The sequence below is a fragment of the Oculina patagonica genome, chromosome 13, assembly GCF_052425735.1.
Source record: "Oculina patagonica isolate OP01 chromosome 13, crgOcupat, whole genome shotgun sequence".
NCBI lineage: Eukaryota > Metazoa > Cnidaria > Anthozoa > Scleractinia > Oculinidae > Oculina > Oculina patagonica.
Genome location: NC_135770.1, coordinates 22,675,497 through 22,691,957, shown reverse-complemented (window position 1 = coordinate 22,691,957; position 16,461 = coordinate 22,675,497). Strand labels below are relative to the sequence as shown.

Sequence of the window (16,461 nt, the reverse complement as noted above, 5' to 3'; positions counted from 1 at the left end):
GTTGAACACAAGAGCCAGGGAGCCTGGCACGAGAACTACGCCTTCTTCAAGCTTAGGCACAGCAACTCTCAGAATTTCTTCTGGAGACGCTTTATTCGGGTTAAATGTAATGCGATGTCGCACTCTGTCAGCCTTGAGCGCGTTTGGTGTTTTCTCTTCGAACGTTGGTCGGTGTCTTTCGCTCACGACAGCCATTGTATATTTAAATTAAAAAATGTATTTATTTAATATAACATGGCGGCAGAAGGTGGCTTTGGTGACAGAGATCCTCTTTTGGAACATACAGACGACCGTGACGACCGTAATGACAATAGCGATACAACAGGCCCATTCCAACCTGGAGGGGCATCAACGCCCGGACCAAGCGAACAAATACCAACGAGAACTACCACGATGAATAGACCAGACGAAACAACAACGATGTTTCCTGAAATCCCCGACGATAGTGCGACAACAACCTTCACTGCTTCGAGGGCCGGGTTATCTTGACAAAGAGTTTCCATCAGCTGACAAATCAAAGATTAAATACAACCCAATAGATGAAAATGGAAGGCTGCAAGTCGGGTTAATTAAACCAGGTAAGCCTTATTATAATTTAACAACCAAAATTCAAGGCAAGGAAGAATACCAGATAAATATAAGACTTCCCAAAGAAGTTTTAAAAGCCCTTGGCTCCAAGTCGTCGATTAACTCTTGAAAATGAAATAAGAGGTCTTTCAGAAGGCATCAATAACAACAAAAAAACAGCAGAAGATAACAATGAAAGCCCGGAGGAAAGAAAAAAAGCTAAAGAAAGAGCAAAACTACAAATTGAAAGGCGCACTGATCTACAGAAAGAATTAGATCGGTTGAAAAAAGTAGAGTACGAGCCTGTGATTGGGGTAACAATACCTTTACAAGAATTCCAACAACATGAAGAAGAAAGGCTCGAAAGGGAAGAGGAAATACGACAAGAGAGACATGAACAAGAAGATATTGCAAACGACGAAAACAGGCCACAAGCGGAAAGACAACAAGCTCGCGAAAGAGTTGATAACTTGAATCAAGAAATTAATGAAATAGAAAATGAAAGAGAAGAAGAGATCGAAAGATTGTCTTTAACAGACAAATTAAGAGAAAAGGTAAAAGCGATTTTCAAAAAATATGGCTTCACCGTCACAGCAGTTTTGCTTGCCGTTGGCACGACTATTGGCGTAATTCTGAGTTCTCTCTCAAACGGTTTAAAAGGTTTAGCAAAAGGTGTTGGTGACGGTCTACAGACACTTGGCAAAAAAATTGCAAGTATTCTGCCGGGCCTCCTTGGCTCGATCGCCAGTTTTGTGTTTCGAACGGCCGGCCAGGTGATCAGCTTCCTCGGCAAGAATGCTTGGCTTTTGATTGTCGGTGTTGCTATCTTTCTTATCGAGCGAGTTACAAAACGAAGCGAGCGCTAAGCGCTAGAGGGCGCGAAGCGCCGGTGCCCATTGGGTACCCTCAAAGAGCTCGGCTGACTGCAAACGCAACAATAACGGCACCAGCAATAAGGTAGGTCTTGTTTTTTTCGTGTGCTGTATCTTCAGTGTCTGGCTTCTGCTTTTCGTCTGTTTTTGTCACAGTACCCGCTGAAGGCGTATGTGGCGCCGGCTCTTTTTTTGCAGCTTTGTGAATCGGGTTTGACGAGCGCGACGCGCTCGAGCTCTTCGAGCTCGGATGACTTGTTGGTCTATTAACTTTTGATGGCCCACCGCTCATACTTGTTGCGCCCACTTTTTTTGTAGCTTTATTAACCTCATCATTCACTCCTAATTTCATCCCAACAACAGCCTGCTTAAGCTGGTTATTGTAGCCAACAACGCTTTCTGTGTTTATCACCATACGAGCGGGCATCAGCCAGGCACCTGGGCAGACTGCAAGGTTAAGCCGAACCTTAGCTTCGTCGATGGCTAGTTGGTATCTTTGGACCGACTTTGCCAGATCAGGTTGCCTTATAGCGTCTTCAACCAACACGAGGAACTCACTTTGCGCTTCCTTTGCACGGCCGCCTGTTCCAAGTATGCTACTTCGAACGTTCACCTGCGAACCGAGAATACAGTAGACAAAAGCCTCTATCGACTGGTTTACTCTCGACAAACCTGCCTGAGTAAGCCCTTCAGTGCCGTTAGGACAAAACCAGTCTGCCTGTGCATATGCAGCGTCGTCTGGCTCGATGTATTGAATCAAGTTACCTTTGCTTGCAGCTCCCCCTTCGTCCGAAAATTTATCGTAATCGGGGTATTTTGCTCCAGTTTTGTTTGGTCCAATGTTAGTAATCCAGATATAAACGTTACCAAGTCCGTGGTTTGCGCCTGTTGTGAAACGGAAATCGCTTGACGGGTCGACACCGAACTCAGCACATATTCTTTTGTACGAAGCCACGTCGTACTTGTTGTCGAACTGGCTAAAAGTTGGGTCGCCAGGCAAGGCGCTTACGCTCTGAATCCCCCCCATCTGAAACAATATTCGCCTTATCGTGAAATAAACGTGAAAAAGGTAAAAATTTCGCACAATCGGTGGCAAGCTAAGAGATGAGTGTTCTTCATCGAAAATTTCTCGGCTTACCCCACTGCCTGTTGTCGCACACCAAACAGCAAAGTTAAGTTGCTGAGGCCAGTAGCCCATATTTTGGCTAGCAAGCCACCTTTTTGACTCTTTTCCTGATGTATGCTTCAGTTTTGTTTTTTGAAAAATCTCTCTTAATTTCGTTGTGAAATATTGGTCTGGTGTGACGTAGATGTTGATTTGGCTGTTAAATATTTTTTTCAAACTCGGTGCGGCTTCGTGAAATCCAACCGCGGGAATTGGCAAAGATGAGCCTTTTGCGCCGCTTGGTGACAGCTGTTGTGGAAAACCGCCTGAAATTTGATTCACCCCCAGTGCTTTTTTCATCTCTGGGCTCCAATATTTGCTGTCAGAGCCAAAAACATTTATCAAATGGCCTTGCCCTGCCTTGTAATAAATGTCTGCCGTTGCTGTGTGGTTGTACGCGAACTCAACCTGTGCAACAAATTTTGTTCGGTCAGCGTTTGGATATTTTGCAAGAAAAGGTTTCCATGCACTGTCTTTTGCCGCTTCAGAAATTTTAGTTGCTTCTGGGGTTTTCATCCACTTCATAAAATCTCTTGTTTTCGCATCCATGGTCCTCTTTTATATTAAACATTTTTTTTTTTTATTTAATATAAAAATGGTTGTGCTGACTGTCACCACAAAAGAAAATCCGAACACTGTTTATTTTGACCAGCCTATTCCAAAACCGAGCTATATCAGACTTCTGTCATCTCATATCCCTAACTCTTGGTTTAATCTTAAAGAAAATGGATTTATCAGGTTTTTGGACGATCATGAAAAGCCTGTCGATGTGCCCTTTCCGGCTGGTCATTACACTCTCAAAAGGTTGGCAAGTGAATTGAAAAATAATTTTTCCAAACATCGTATTGAATTGCCCACAGATATTAATACTCCACTTGGCCAGCTTGTAATCACAAATGCCCAGTTTAAAAAATTAATTGTTGATCCAAATATGTCTAATTTACTACTGCGAAACAATTACACTTCGCATTTAGGAACTATAACTTATATAAGAAGATTAAATTCTCCCACAACTTATTTCATTCATTGCGATTTAGTTGACAGAGAACAGAATCTCTTTAATGGTAAACCATCTTCTGTTTTAGCTTGTTTCGACATCCGAGGAAAGGCTTACGAAAACATAAATTACAAAAGTGAACAGCCCAATGTCTTGCGTGACGTTATGGCTGATGCACAAGTGACATCTCTGACCCTTTCGATTAGAGATGAGAATGGAAATCCATTCGATTTTAACGGCTCAAATCTTACATATGAGTTGGAATTGAATTAAATTAAATACAAAAATAACTTTTATGTATACGAGACCATGTCATCTGCTAATGTTCTCCCGAGTGCCCCTGCTTATGGTGATCGCGAAGAAACACGCCTTTATCCAAGCCTCCCAACAAATGCCGAGAATTTTCGGCTGACTGAAATAAGTAAAATTGAAAAAGAAATATCCGCTGAAGCTGAGCATTACAGGCTTGTGTTAAAAAAATATAAAAAAGTCCGGAAAGTTATTCACTATTCCGTGGTCTGTCTTGGCGCCGTGACGGCAGCTCTTTCTTCTGTAGCTGTTGCGACTTCACTTACTGGTGTTGGAATTGTTATCGGCGCGCCTGTTGCAGCAGTAGCAGCTGTATCTGGCGCAGCTTCCACTGGCCTGTCAGTTATCAACAAAAAGCTTGAACGTAAAGTTAATAAGCACTCAAGAATCCTCGCTCTGGCTGTTGCAAAACATGACTCGATAAACAGCTCTGTCTCACAAGCTCTGAATGATAATCTTGTTTCTGACAAAGAGTTTCAACTGATCTTACGAGAAATGCAGAAATATCGTCAACTTAAAGAGACTTTACGTTCAAGCTTTGCACACAAACAAACAAATTCACAGCCGGACATCGAAAAAATACGACAAGAGATCATGAAAGCAGAAAGACAAAAAATGAAAAAAAAACTTCTCGAAAGCACCACCGACATTTCGAAATAAAATTTCAGTCCAATAGAACATTTTTTCATTTAATGAAAGAATGATTGTCTGCGCTCATCTTGTTGTTTACTTTGTGATGGAAGCATTGTCGTTCGAGTTGCAAAAAAATGTTCGAGACATAACCCGCGATGTTGTTAATTGCCTGAACGAGGCAAAATAAAAGGTTACAGCGCACTTAAAGTGACTTTCAGCCGAGTCGAAAGGATTAAATCTGAGTGTGCAAAAAATACAATTAAGTTGAAGCGAACAGCGAGAAATTGCGTGACCCACAGCGGCATGCAAATTTTTTTTGTGTTTGCGTGCGTGGGCGTACAAAGTCGGGGTATTACCCGAATGATATTTTTAGACTTTTGTAAGTTGTTTTCATTCCTGTGTGCTTAAAATCTGAGTTCTAAGCACTCAGGAATGTAAAATCTATTGTTTTACACGTGCACAACTATTGTTCTTTTGATTTAATGCACGTGACGGCCAATTGTGAGTCATTGTCACTAAAAATAGCTTAATGATGTCATTTTCTTTACTCTGTATATAAATCAAGCTAACACCTGGATATCATAAAGAATGACTAGCCAAACGCCAACAGAACGTGTTTTACTTCACAATCCTCGAGTTTATCAATTTTTGGAAGAAGTGGCAACACAAACAGTTACTCCACAAGAGAAACGACAGATAGAATACCAAAGAATCTGTATTGCAAGAAAAAAAAAAGCCTGAAAAAGATCAACAACATCGAGGCAGCAATACGCGGAAAACTTAATTTATGCACTCACCGGAGCGTGCAAGTTTTGTTTAGCTTGTTAAAACGTTTGCGACAACACTGCTGTCTAATTTTTTTAATTTTTCAATCAGCTCGTCTGTTAAAAAGATTGTTATTTGTTTTTCATTTTCTTTAGTTTTTTTGTATGTTGTAAACGCTTTTCCACGAGATCTTTTCAAGTTTTTCTTTACATTCAAGTTAATTTCTCCAGTTCTCCCTCTTCCCATCTTCGTTTACTCAATAAGAGCATTTGTTCAATAGGAATTGTTTCTGGCACAGCAATTAAAGGTTGGTTGTAATTTAATACAATGGCGCCATACAACGATTGGTACAAAATTCACTCTGTTGGTTCTTCTTCCGGAAGTTAAAAATGTAAATTCTCTTACCCCTTTTTTTACCACTTCCATGACTGCTTTCCCGATTTTTTTGTTAGTTTTAGCCATGATTTACTTAGCGATTTCAGTTTTTTTTCCCTCAAGTTTTCCGGAATTTTTTCAAAATCATAAACATAGTCGTATACTTCTCCTAATCTCAAAAAAGCTTCATTATATTTTGTTAAAGTAAGGTAATCTAACGATTTTTTTGGTAAAACTGAAGTTACGGGAATAAATTCCTCGTTTTTTTCCCTAATGGGTAAGTCTTCACTTTTACCAAAAAGTTCTGGTTTTTTTACTTTCATAAGTTTTTTAAAAGTGAAGTCTTTTTCCAACATTTCTTTAAAAATTTCTTTGCTAATCTCATCAGTTTTCAATTTTGAGATTTCTTTAATAAAGGCGTGAAAAATTTTTGTTGAGTCAAAAGTCCTATACCGCTCTAAAATTGGGTCATAAATTTTTTCGGTTTGGGTGTAAAACTTTCTCGTTCTCGGTCCTTTTGGTTGAACAATTTCTATCGTTGGCTCCATTTACTTAGTAGTGCTATATGTTTAATTGAAAAATAAATCTAGCACACAGGTGGCGCTCTCTGTTGCTGCGGGCCGTTAGAGGTGCCGCCAACGCCTTTTTTGCAACTCGTGGCGCAAGAGGGGTAAGAAAGGCGTCCTGCGTTCCGCGCACACATGTAAAATAGGAGTTATGGACACAAATTGTGACAAGGAGCGAGGCGAGCCTGGGCGAGCCGAGCGAGTTTTCACGGTTTGTGCCACAACTCCTATTGTACAAGTGTGTACTGGTCTAAACTTACATTTCTCAATTGACTTGTCAGCTTTTATTTGCTGGTCGCGGTACGCTTTTCGTTGTGTGATTGTGTCCATGTCCCGGCACGGGTTGTAATATACATTTAGCTTCACCATTTGAGATATTAAAGTATTATGAGAGAATATATTGGTATTCGCTGTTGTTATAGCTGGTTATTTTAGATTTAACTGAGCTTTCAATGCCTGTTGCTTTGCTGTAGCTTCGATGGCATCCTGCAGTTCGCGAGACCGGAAGCGAGTAAACACGCAAAATTTCAAAATGGCGGCTCAAAATGGCGGACCTGACAACGAATTTTAATCTTCGCTTTCTCCAAAAAAAAAGCGGACAGCGAGCCTCTACTCCGAAAATAACAACATAACTACAGAAAAGGTACAATATAAGCCAAACTGCGGATAATTTTTTTTTTTTTTTTTGCGCTTCAGCCATATGTACCACCTTAATGCGTCAAGAGTTGGAACATTCACCGTGTACGATGTGCTTGATTGCACATTTGAATTCCTCAGCAATCCTTTGTGCTTTTCTGTGAACCTGGCCGCCTCTAATGGAGCCAACGGAGAACTTAGGTGCAAATTAATTTGCTTTCTCTCTACGACTAAAAATCGACCACTGCAGACGTTTTCTCGGAGGTCATTTACCTCAGGCGCACTGCAAAATATGAACGACTTTGCAGTATAGTCAGACTAGCGCTCGGACATTTTCATTTAGTATATATCTATAATCTTTTATTGACTATCAATAGAAAAGAAAACTAGTGGAATAGTGTATATAATACTGCTAAAAAAGGAGCGTCTTGGCTAGAAAATTTAAATCCCCGTGCATAATTTATAATTGTCTAAATTATTGATTAGGGACTAATGCAGCTATATTGGAGTGTTTGCTTTGTTAATGCGCTACAAATAAATATCATATAAACAGGAAGACCTTACCACGAATCAAGTACTTTAGTCTCCAATGTCAACACACAATTTCTCCTTGGTTGTCTTTTCGCTTTTTAGCATGACTTAGTTGGGAGAATTTGATCCTTGATCCTCCCTTTTCTTAAATTCTTGTGACTTGTGTGCGTATTGTTGAATATCTATTCGTATGTATAAATAGAATAAATGTGTTGACTATTAGCAGTTTGGAAAACGTAAACAGGAAAATTTTTTGCAAGGAAGAAAACAAGAAAAGCTCTAAAAATTCGACTTGCTGTTCAAAAATTAAATTTATTAATTTCTTTTTTTTTCTGACAGTAAATTGCCGATTACCATCAAAGAATGCAAAACAACGAAGAGGCTTAATTCATCAATTAATGCATTACTTTCACTAGAATGATTCATCCGATCGAAGATTTTTTAAACACTAAATTTCCGGTGGCCTCTGTTTACCTTCATCAGAGTAAAATGAGTTCGTTTATAAAACATTCGCACGCGCTAGGCATGTTTGAACACGTCATCCAATCTTTAATTTCTTAAAGTGGAGTGATGAAGGTGGACAGAGGCCACTTAAAATTAAGTGTTAAAAAAATCTTAGATCGGATGAATCATTCTAGTGAAATTAAGTCTACCGATTGCCACAGACAAAGTGTAATGCATCATTCTTTGAATGTAATATGAGAGGGCTGCACGTAGGCCATGACTTAGAGGCAGATGGCGTCAAATTAACGTTTTCTGATTGGCTAAAAGCAACACGGAAATGCAAAACTTATGCGAAATTACTAATAACCGACTTTAACTTCTCAAGTTTGTTTGCAAACAAAGCAACGGCGGCGGGTCGAAAGAAAAGCTAAAGATCAAGAGCTTCTTGTTGGCATTGAACATAACTTGTGCAGCTCTCACGATAATACATTGTTTCATCATGTTCATTGTTTTTATCTGGTTCATTTTGTTCGTTTCGTCTGATCTGATACTAGAGGCAACATGTGCTCAAGGTAAGTTTAATTCAGTCCCTTTTGTTGCTCTGAGAATGTCACTTCGTTTGCCGTTTGTACCTCACTTTTCAATAACAAAATAAGCTCTGTATTTTTCATTTGTGTTTCCTAATTCTCTCAAGATAGATTTCAAAGTTAGTTCGACCAGTTTTGACCTTTTACGGATATTCTTGTTTGGTCGTTTACACATAATACTCACCTATGGAATTTATTTTGTTTTAATTGCGTTTTTCTCTCTAATTATACTACAAGCAGTCATCTCTCTTTTCTATTAGTCCTTCGTGTTTTTCCGCCATGGACATTTTTTTACTCCCGTTGTTTATCCCTTCACGTTCGACGGACTAAGAAAAAAGGTGGATGCTTGTTTTCTTGCGGGAAATTCCCGAAGCAACATTTTTGTGCCTTGTTTAACTTCCCAACTAACTTAAGTTCAGTTCGTTGGGAGCTAATTGCCAAAATTTGGCCATGGAGAAATTGTATTCCATCGCGTTTTTTGAGTGGGAAAATAAGAGAGTATTTCGTCAATACTACAGCTAGATCGGTCTCAAATAGCCTAACTGTCGGAACACAAAAAGTATAAATTATGCATTAATTCACTGTGTTTTGGCTGTTTTATGTCCCATTAGAACTTCTTTCGTTAAGCAGAATTTGCCTCAGTTTTCATTTATGATATTCAATAAAAACCCTTAAGAATGCTTAAGTGTTTTTGCTTTTTGAGGATTGCGCGTGAAAGTCGGCATGAAGTGCTGGTGAGCAATAACTCTCTGAGTTCAGCCGTGAAAACAAATATTAGCCATTGCGCTGGCGAGAATTTTGGCAGTTATGCTGTTTAACATACTCAAATTTCACCAAAATTGAGAGATTTTTTTTTTACAATTTTATTTCGTGAATATTCATTTTTCGATTTTTTTTTTCAAAATTGGCGTGGGTAAGGCAAGAGTAAAACAAACTTTGCTCTTTTTTCCAGTTCGTCCAGTAAAACTCTACTTATTTTCCATTTAGGAACGTAATTTAGCTAAGAAGTAGGTTTAACACGACAAGTTCTGGTAGGTCATTGAATTGTCTCATTTCATTTCGATAACACATACTACAGCAAGAAGACAATCATTTATTCAGAAACGGCTAGAAGCCGGTAAGGCGTAATACTGAGCCTCTCTATGGGTACTCGCGGTCTTCGTTTTCTTTGCAATTTGTTTGCAAATCTTCGTTTTTTAAGCAGATCTTCATTTTACAGATTGAAACGTTTTTTTTTTTTTGTCGAAATCGCAGTGAAATGTGGTCAAATGCCAACATTCAGTTATTATAGATATTTTCTGTAGTGTTTACGAATTTTGACAGTTTTATATCTAAACGTTCAATTTGATCAAGCAAATTTTGGTCAATTTCAGATCTTCGCTTCAATTTTGAGATCTTCGTTTTTTCCGCGGTGATCTTCGCGTCTTTGATTTTTTCGGAAATACCCATAGAGAGGCTCAATACTATATGAAGCATTTATTCATCCTAATCTTTCAACACGAAAAAGATCGTCCGAACTGCATTAACGAAAGATTTTTAAAGTAGAGTATTAGAACCAAGCTACAAGTCTTGAAATACAAGATAGTTTCATTCCTAAAAATAGTCCGGATCAAAAATTTAACTTAGGAGAGAGCGCGGTATAATTTTGACAATGGAACCGGTTGAGGCGTTGTTTCGCATGGCTGTTTACAGAATTGCTTAAATATACCGTGCCGTGAGTTCAATTACAAAGCAACACCGTTAAAATATTTATTATATATTGCTGGAATCTGACATATTTTTTTTTTCAAAAACAGGGTCACAAATGTTACCGCAGCACGAGGATACCTACTCTACTTTACACTCTGTCCGACAAAGTGTTTTTACAAAACACGAGTTTCATGATCTTAATGTATCAAGAGTTGGAATATTCACCGTGTACGATGTCTTTGATTGCACTTTTGAATGCCTCACCAATCCTTTGTGCTTTTCTGTGAACCTGGCCGCCTCCAAAGCAACAGATGGAAAACTTTGGTGTGAGTTGCTGTCTTCTGATAAGTACAGAAACTTCACGGAGTTCAAAGGAAACAAAACTTCGCATCACTTTTCCATTAAGGTGGGGAATATTTATTGAATTGTTTTTCTGAATGTACTTATAACCAATGATGCGGTAAAAGCACATTTATTTATTTTTTTTTTAATTGAGCGAAAATTTTTGCCATTGTTGAACAATGTAATTCTTTCTGCAGTCGCCTTGTTCTTCCTCGCCGTGCCAAAACGGAGGAACCTGTCTACCGAACTACAAACATGACACGTTTGAATGCCTTTGTCGAAAGAACTTCACTGGAGAATATTGCGAGAAAGGTACATAGAATCTATAATTCATTTTTTTAACTGTAAACCTCAAGTAAATAACTGTTTTTCTTTCCTCTGAGATTTTTTAGGTGCTTATAAAGGTTAAACATCAAATTCTTTTTGAGTAAATGTGTCTAGCCAAAATTAATATATGACTGGTTCGGTTGTCTTTATAAAATCGTTAACATATATCGCTGTTCAGTCATTTATTTTGTTTTTAATTGCTCATCATTTAGTGCAACTAAGCTTACTTATCGACTTAATGGTATTGTATCACGGTTGAGTTAAGTTTATTTTATAACGCTTTGCCAAAATTAATACTCGCTATGAAAATTAATGTTTGCAAATAAATTACTTATATGGATCTAAATGACAAAACCAAAGCTTCAGATCATGACATCCAAAAATGTCTCCCGGGCGTTATAAAGACTTTATAATTTTAAGTTACAAGCAAATTACTTTGAAAACTGTTCAGCCCAACAATCTTTCAAAAACCCATATCGCAATCCGTTTCAATCTTCGTCACTTTTGGCCATCCGCACCTTCTTTTGTGTTTGGTGTGTTATTGAAATGTTCCTTCACTGTTTTAAGCGGTTATTTTTATATTTCACCGATTTTGATGCCCTTAAATTTGGCTAAAATCCGTGACAGAGCTCCTTTAAAGGAGTTTTTCTTCACTCAAATAGAGTTGGCATAAATTGCTCTGAAACAAGCCGCTTTTTATTGTTCTAATTCTTCTATTTTCAGGTCCTGCGAAATCCTGTAAGGACATCTATGATGTATACAAGTAAGTCTTGAAAGTTTTAGCATGTTCAGAACGCGTTGGAGACATTATTACTGTAATAGAGTCCATTAAAATGTGTAAGTAGTTTAATCGTTACTTTGAGAAATACGTTTTATTTACATCAAGCGTCCCCCCCCTTTTTTTTTTTTTTTGGGGGGGGGCGCGGGCTCTTTTCCGAAGGGCTGGAAATCGAGCCTACATCAAGCGTTGATCCTTGGTCTTTGGAGATATGGTACTTAGTGATTATTTGGAAGTTTGTAGCTAAAACGTTGCAAATACTTAAGGAAAAAACAGCTAGTTGACTTTAAAACTACGTTACGTTAATTTCAGTGTCGGGTCGTGACCCTAAAAGCTTTAAAAACATGGTTAACTCCAAAGGAAATCATTCAACCATACTCCGATGAAGTGTTTTATTTTAAGTTTAATTCCTCCGTTTTTAAACAGGTCGAACGCAAGTGAGCTGGTAACTCTTCATTTAAACTTAAAACCAATTTCTGTTCTCTGTCACTTTGGCGATTTTGGATGTGGAGATGGGGGATGGACGCCGGTCATGAAGATTGACGGCAACAAGGTATAAAGTTAACATACCTAGAAGGTCGATCGAGATATCCAAATTTGAAATAGCGGGGTTATTTTATACTGTAAATGACTGGAAAAAATATGACGAAGTCCAAGAAAAAATGGCTTTTTGTTCAAGATACCAGGGAGTTGGAAATAAGCGGGACCAATATAGCATGGTCCCTCTGAACTGAAAGGCAGAAGTTCTTGAACCAGTGTTAGCCCGCAAAATTATCCATTTTAGGCCGTAACCACAATACACGGTGAATTTATTATTTTTTTTTGGAAGATTCCTAAATGATGTGTGCATCATGTCTTTCATTTTCTTTTCAGAACACCTTTCATTATAACGCTGGGTACTGGAGTGATAAAAATGCGCACAACGTCCCTGGAGGGGAGACTGGGTTTGACGCACAAGAGACCAAGTTACCGACCTACTGGAACACATCCTTTTCCAAGATTTGTCTCGGAATGAAGATCGGCCAACAGATCAACTTCATTGTCATCAACAAGCAGGCCAACTCTCTGTACTCACTGATCGCTGACGGAACATACCGCGCCATCTCACTGGGTCGTAACACGTGGAAAGCACTGATTGGTTTACAGGCCTCTTTGCAGCTCAACTGTAACAAGGAAGGGTTCAACGTTCTTGGTAAATCAAGGGTCGGTATCCTTGGTAACGAGCAACATGACTGCAACAGCTGTGATTCCAGAATCGGGTTTGGTACGGAAACCTCCAACACGTGTGGAAACTTGGCAGCATACTCACCAGATAATGGAGACAAAAACATCAAAGCCATGGGATATATCTTGGTGCAATGAAAAGGAACGCAAGAGAACAGAACACTCCCAACTGTTTCATATTAATTATATTATAACCACCATAAATTAAATCGCATAGCAAATGCTCTTTAAACTCCTATTTAACGTCTTACTTAATTTATAGTCTCGTTTTAGCCCGTATCATCACTGATAATAAACACAGAAGAGGAAGGCAAACAGAAAACCTAATAGATCAAGGTTTAGTTAGTTCTCTTATGCTCTTGGCACTCTTAAAGGTTTAGGGAAAAGAAAAAAAAAAACGGAAAGAAAACCGGGTCCTTATTTTTCCCTACTTTGTTTAGTCTCAAATGGTCATTATATAATTTTAACTTTTTTATATTCTCGTAACGGTCTGTTCTCGATAACTGAATTATCCAGCAGAGATTTGATAAGGTAAAATTGGTTCTAATATCTACCGTAACTGTATTATTGTATTTTGCTGATTTTGCAAGTCCACATCTGCTTTGCTGTAATTTAGCTTAATTTATATCCTGTTTAAATACATTTTACTGCTAGAAGTGATCTTTGCTTCCTTGTTCATTTACCCCCCGGAGAGGATTCATTTGAAGAAAGCGGGTTTCACGCTCAGTGAAGTCGATATTGGAGTCAACTCAACGTTTGGCCTGCTACTAAGATAGCGACACAAAAAAATGAAATCTCAGATAAGGACTATGAAAACAATCATTATTCATCAGTGTAACGTAAGTAATAAAGGAAGTGAGTTAGTAAGCAAGTAAGTAAGTGAGAGAAATTGCTACAGAAGCTTGTCTCCCGCAAAAATGCAGGTAAAATAAAATTACATGGTGATTGGACAGAATAAATGGTAGTTGTAAATTAAACTGATAAAAGTGGTTAATTTACAACTACCATTTATTCTGTCCAAGGGCCAAGGATGCTAAACTCCTGCAAAGACACATATTAAAATGTAATGCAATGAGAACAGCGAACAGCCTTTTTTTCGCTACCGGGATCTCGGCTAACAGGGCTCGCCCGGTTGTCATGTAATCGCAAAGTTGATTTTTGTTGCGTTTAACAGACGTAACATATTGACAGATTTAAGGATACATGAAGGACGAATTGAATCTTCAAAGATTCTCCATGTAACAAGGGATATGGAAAGAGAAGAGATTTCTTTGCAAATACTTCGTTCTGGTGACGAATGGTCTTTGTGCTAAATGGTAAATGTCACTTGCATGCAATCGCGCAAGTTACATTGCTACAAATTTCAGAGAATATTATTTTGCAAGGGCAGGTGCGTTGCCTCGTTGTGTGCCTTGGTTGATGTTACGAACCAATAGTTTCTGCTGTAAACTGAGTAACGGCGCCGGGATGTTTTTCTCGACTTAACCAAGTTACTTTTTTTTTTTTTTTTCTCTTTGGCTAATCTAATACCTACTTAACACATTATTGAGTTTCGTTTAAATTAATTTTGGGTCTAGAGCTTCGATTTTATGTTTAAAACAAGTTCAGAAATGGCTTATTACGTTATAGAATCACATAAAAGCAAACACGTTAGCCTCAGCAAAACAACAGCTGCAGAACTGTTACTTAACAGGAACACTGTAACCAAAATAACAGATTCATATCAATGATTAATGAGCTGCACTTGGAGAACGCCCGTTAGTTAAAATAGGGGTTAAAAATGTACTGTCTTCAGTTTAGTATCACAGGTCAAACTGCACAACTCGCCACCTGGAGAAGGTATTTCTGTATGCAAGGATGTATTCCCTTTTCGTTGGTTGGGTATTTTTCTTGCTGTTTTTCCTGATGCCCGCGGTCAGCTCTTTTGAAGGTCAGTTTCTCTCTTTAATTATAATTCCTTGTTTTATTTGACTCATCTGTAAAGGACGACATTTGTATGTAACAGTTAGGTTCACCTGCAGCTGGTTTGAAAGAGGTGTTTTAATCTCGACGGTTAACGCCGAATTACACGGATACTTTAAATTTCAGCTAATATGAATAACACCATATAATAAATATATGTATATTTTTTTATCCCTGTACTCAAACTGGATTCTTCCACGGAGCAACGGGCATTCAAAATCATATATTTTGAAATACACCGAAGTCGGTTAATCTTAGTTTCGGCTAATGGATGGGTCTTATTTGCAGTATTTGAATTCAGTCCATATCTATTTCTTATCTTATATGTTCTAGTTGCAAAGCTACTCCTGGCCAGAAGAATCGAGTGTTTCTTAAAAAAAAAAAAAAAATAATAATAATAATAATAATACAAACTTGAAAAAACAGCCAAGCCGTATCTTTTGTTAATTTTCATCAAATAACTGAATAGCAACCAGCCGCCTGGCTTTTGCCGCTGGTATATATAAGTTAAAGAAAAACGATTTTATAGCCTGGAAGTCAAAGGTATAAGGTAATAAAAACAGTTATCTAAGACAGTGTTTGTTTCCACTGAAAGCTTTCATCGCCCACGCCACTAATGTTCTTAGCTCGAATAATGCTACATTAATAAACTAAGTCATTCTGCGCTGAACTAAAACTTTATTGGGGAGCATTACAAATACTCCAAGACACTTCATGCTACAGAAACGTTGTGGACCACTAGGCTTGAGCGCAGACTTAACCTTTACTGGTAGTACAGTGTCACGAAACATCTTCTAAGTTTTTGTATAATTATGCTATAACTTTGAGGGTGCACCCACTGTTCAACAAAATTAACCCTTGAAAAAGAATAGAAAGGCTTAAATCCATTATCGAAGATGTGGAAAAACGAAATAAATAGTTTTTATGTGATTTTCGTCCAATTAACACTGTCAAACTTGAAAATGCTGGCTAGACTCTTTCAAGTTTTCGACTACTTCATTGCAATCGGCCCGTAGCCACACCAACTTTTAACAATTTCCAGACTAGTACAGTATTTTTTAGCCAGGCCAAGCAACAATTAGTAGATTTATCATTGATACCATCACCTTTATTGGATTTCCAAGTAACACTAATTTTTAACAATTGCCTGACTACTACAGTTTGTTTTAGTAAGGCGAAGCCACTATTTGTAGATTTATAATTAATACTGACACCTTTGTTGGATTTTCAGCTATTACTAAGGGCCTGTTTACATGATTCCGGAATGACTTTCATTCCGGAACGAGTTCATTCCATCCCCATACATTTCTCTGTATCTGTTTACATGATACCGAGACGAAAGTCAAGTCATTCCGGAATGAGTTCATTCCGGTTTTCATTCCGGAATGAAAGTTTCGTTCTGGAATGACATTTCATTCTGGTATCATGTAAACACAGAACGAATTTCGTTCCGAGATGAAGCCGCAACTCGCGAAACCGCATACGGACTCCACAGTTTGAATTCAGAGCGAAAAACGTAATAGCATTTATTGTTTAGCCCAAAGAAGCAGCTCTATGGTCAAATTACTCGTTAAAATTGCAGATACGGCCATTAATGGGCACAAAAACATGTTTGCGCGAAACATGCGCCATCTTGTTTTGACCTCGCGCGAAAACCACGCGCGTGAAAATGCCTTTGGTTGAACCGATCGA

General features: G+C 38.3%; 2 protein-coding genes across 2 annotated transcripts in view; both read left to right on the top strand.

Moving 5' to 3' along the window:
• The window catches only part of LOC144636350 (uncharacterized), a 55,238-nt gene that overhangs the window by 28,551 nt on the left and 10,226 nt on the right, over positions 1-16,461 (top strand). The window lies entirely within an intron of this gene.
• On the top strand, positions 8,287-13,405 carry LOC144636394 (uncharacterized). Its single transcript, XM_078495599.1, has 6 exons — positions 8,287-8,432; positions 10,244-10,542; positions 10,676-10,790; positions 11,529-11,568; positions 12,010-12,136; positions 12,457-13,405. Exons 1-6 carry the CDS (start codon positions 8,360-8,362, stop codon positions 12,943-12,945), a joined length of 1,143 nt encoding a protein of 380 aa, XP_078351725.1. The 5' UTR covers positions 8,287-8,359; the 3' UTR covers positions 12,946-13,405.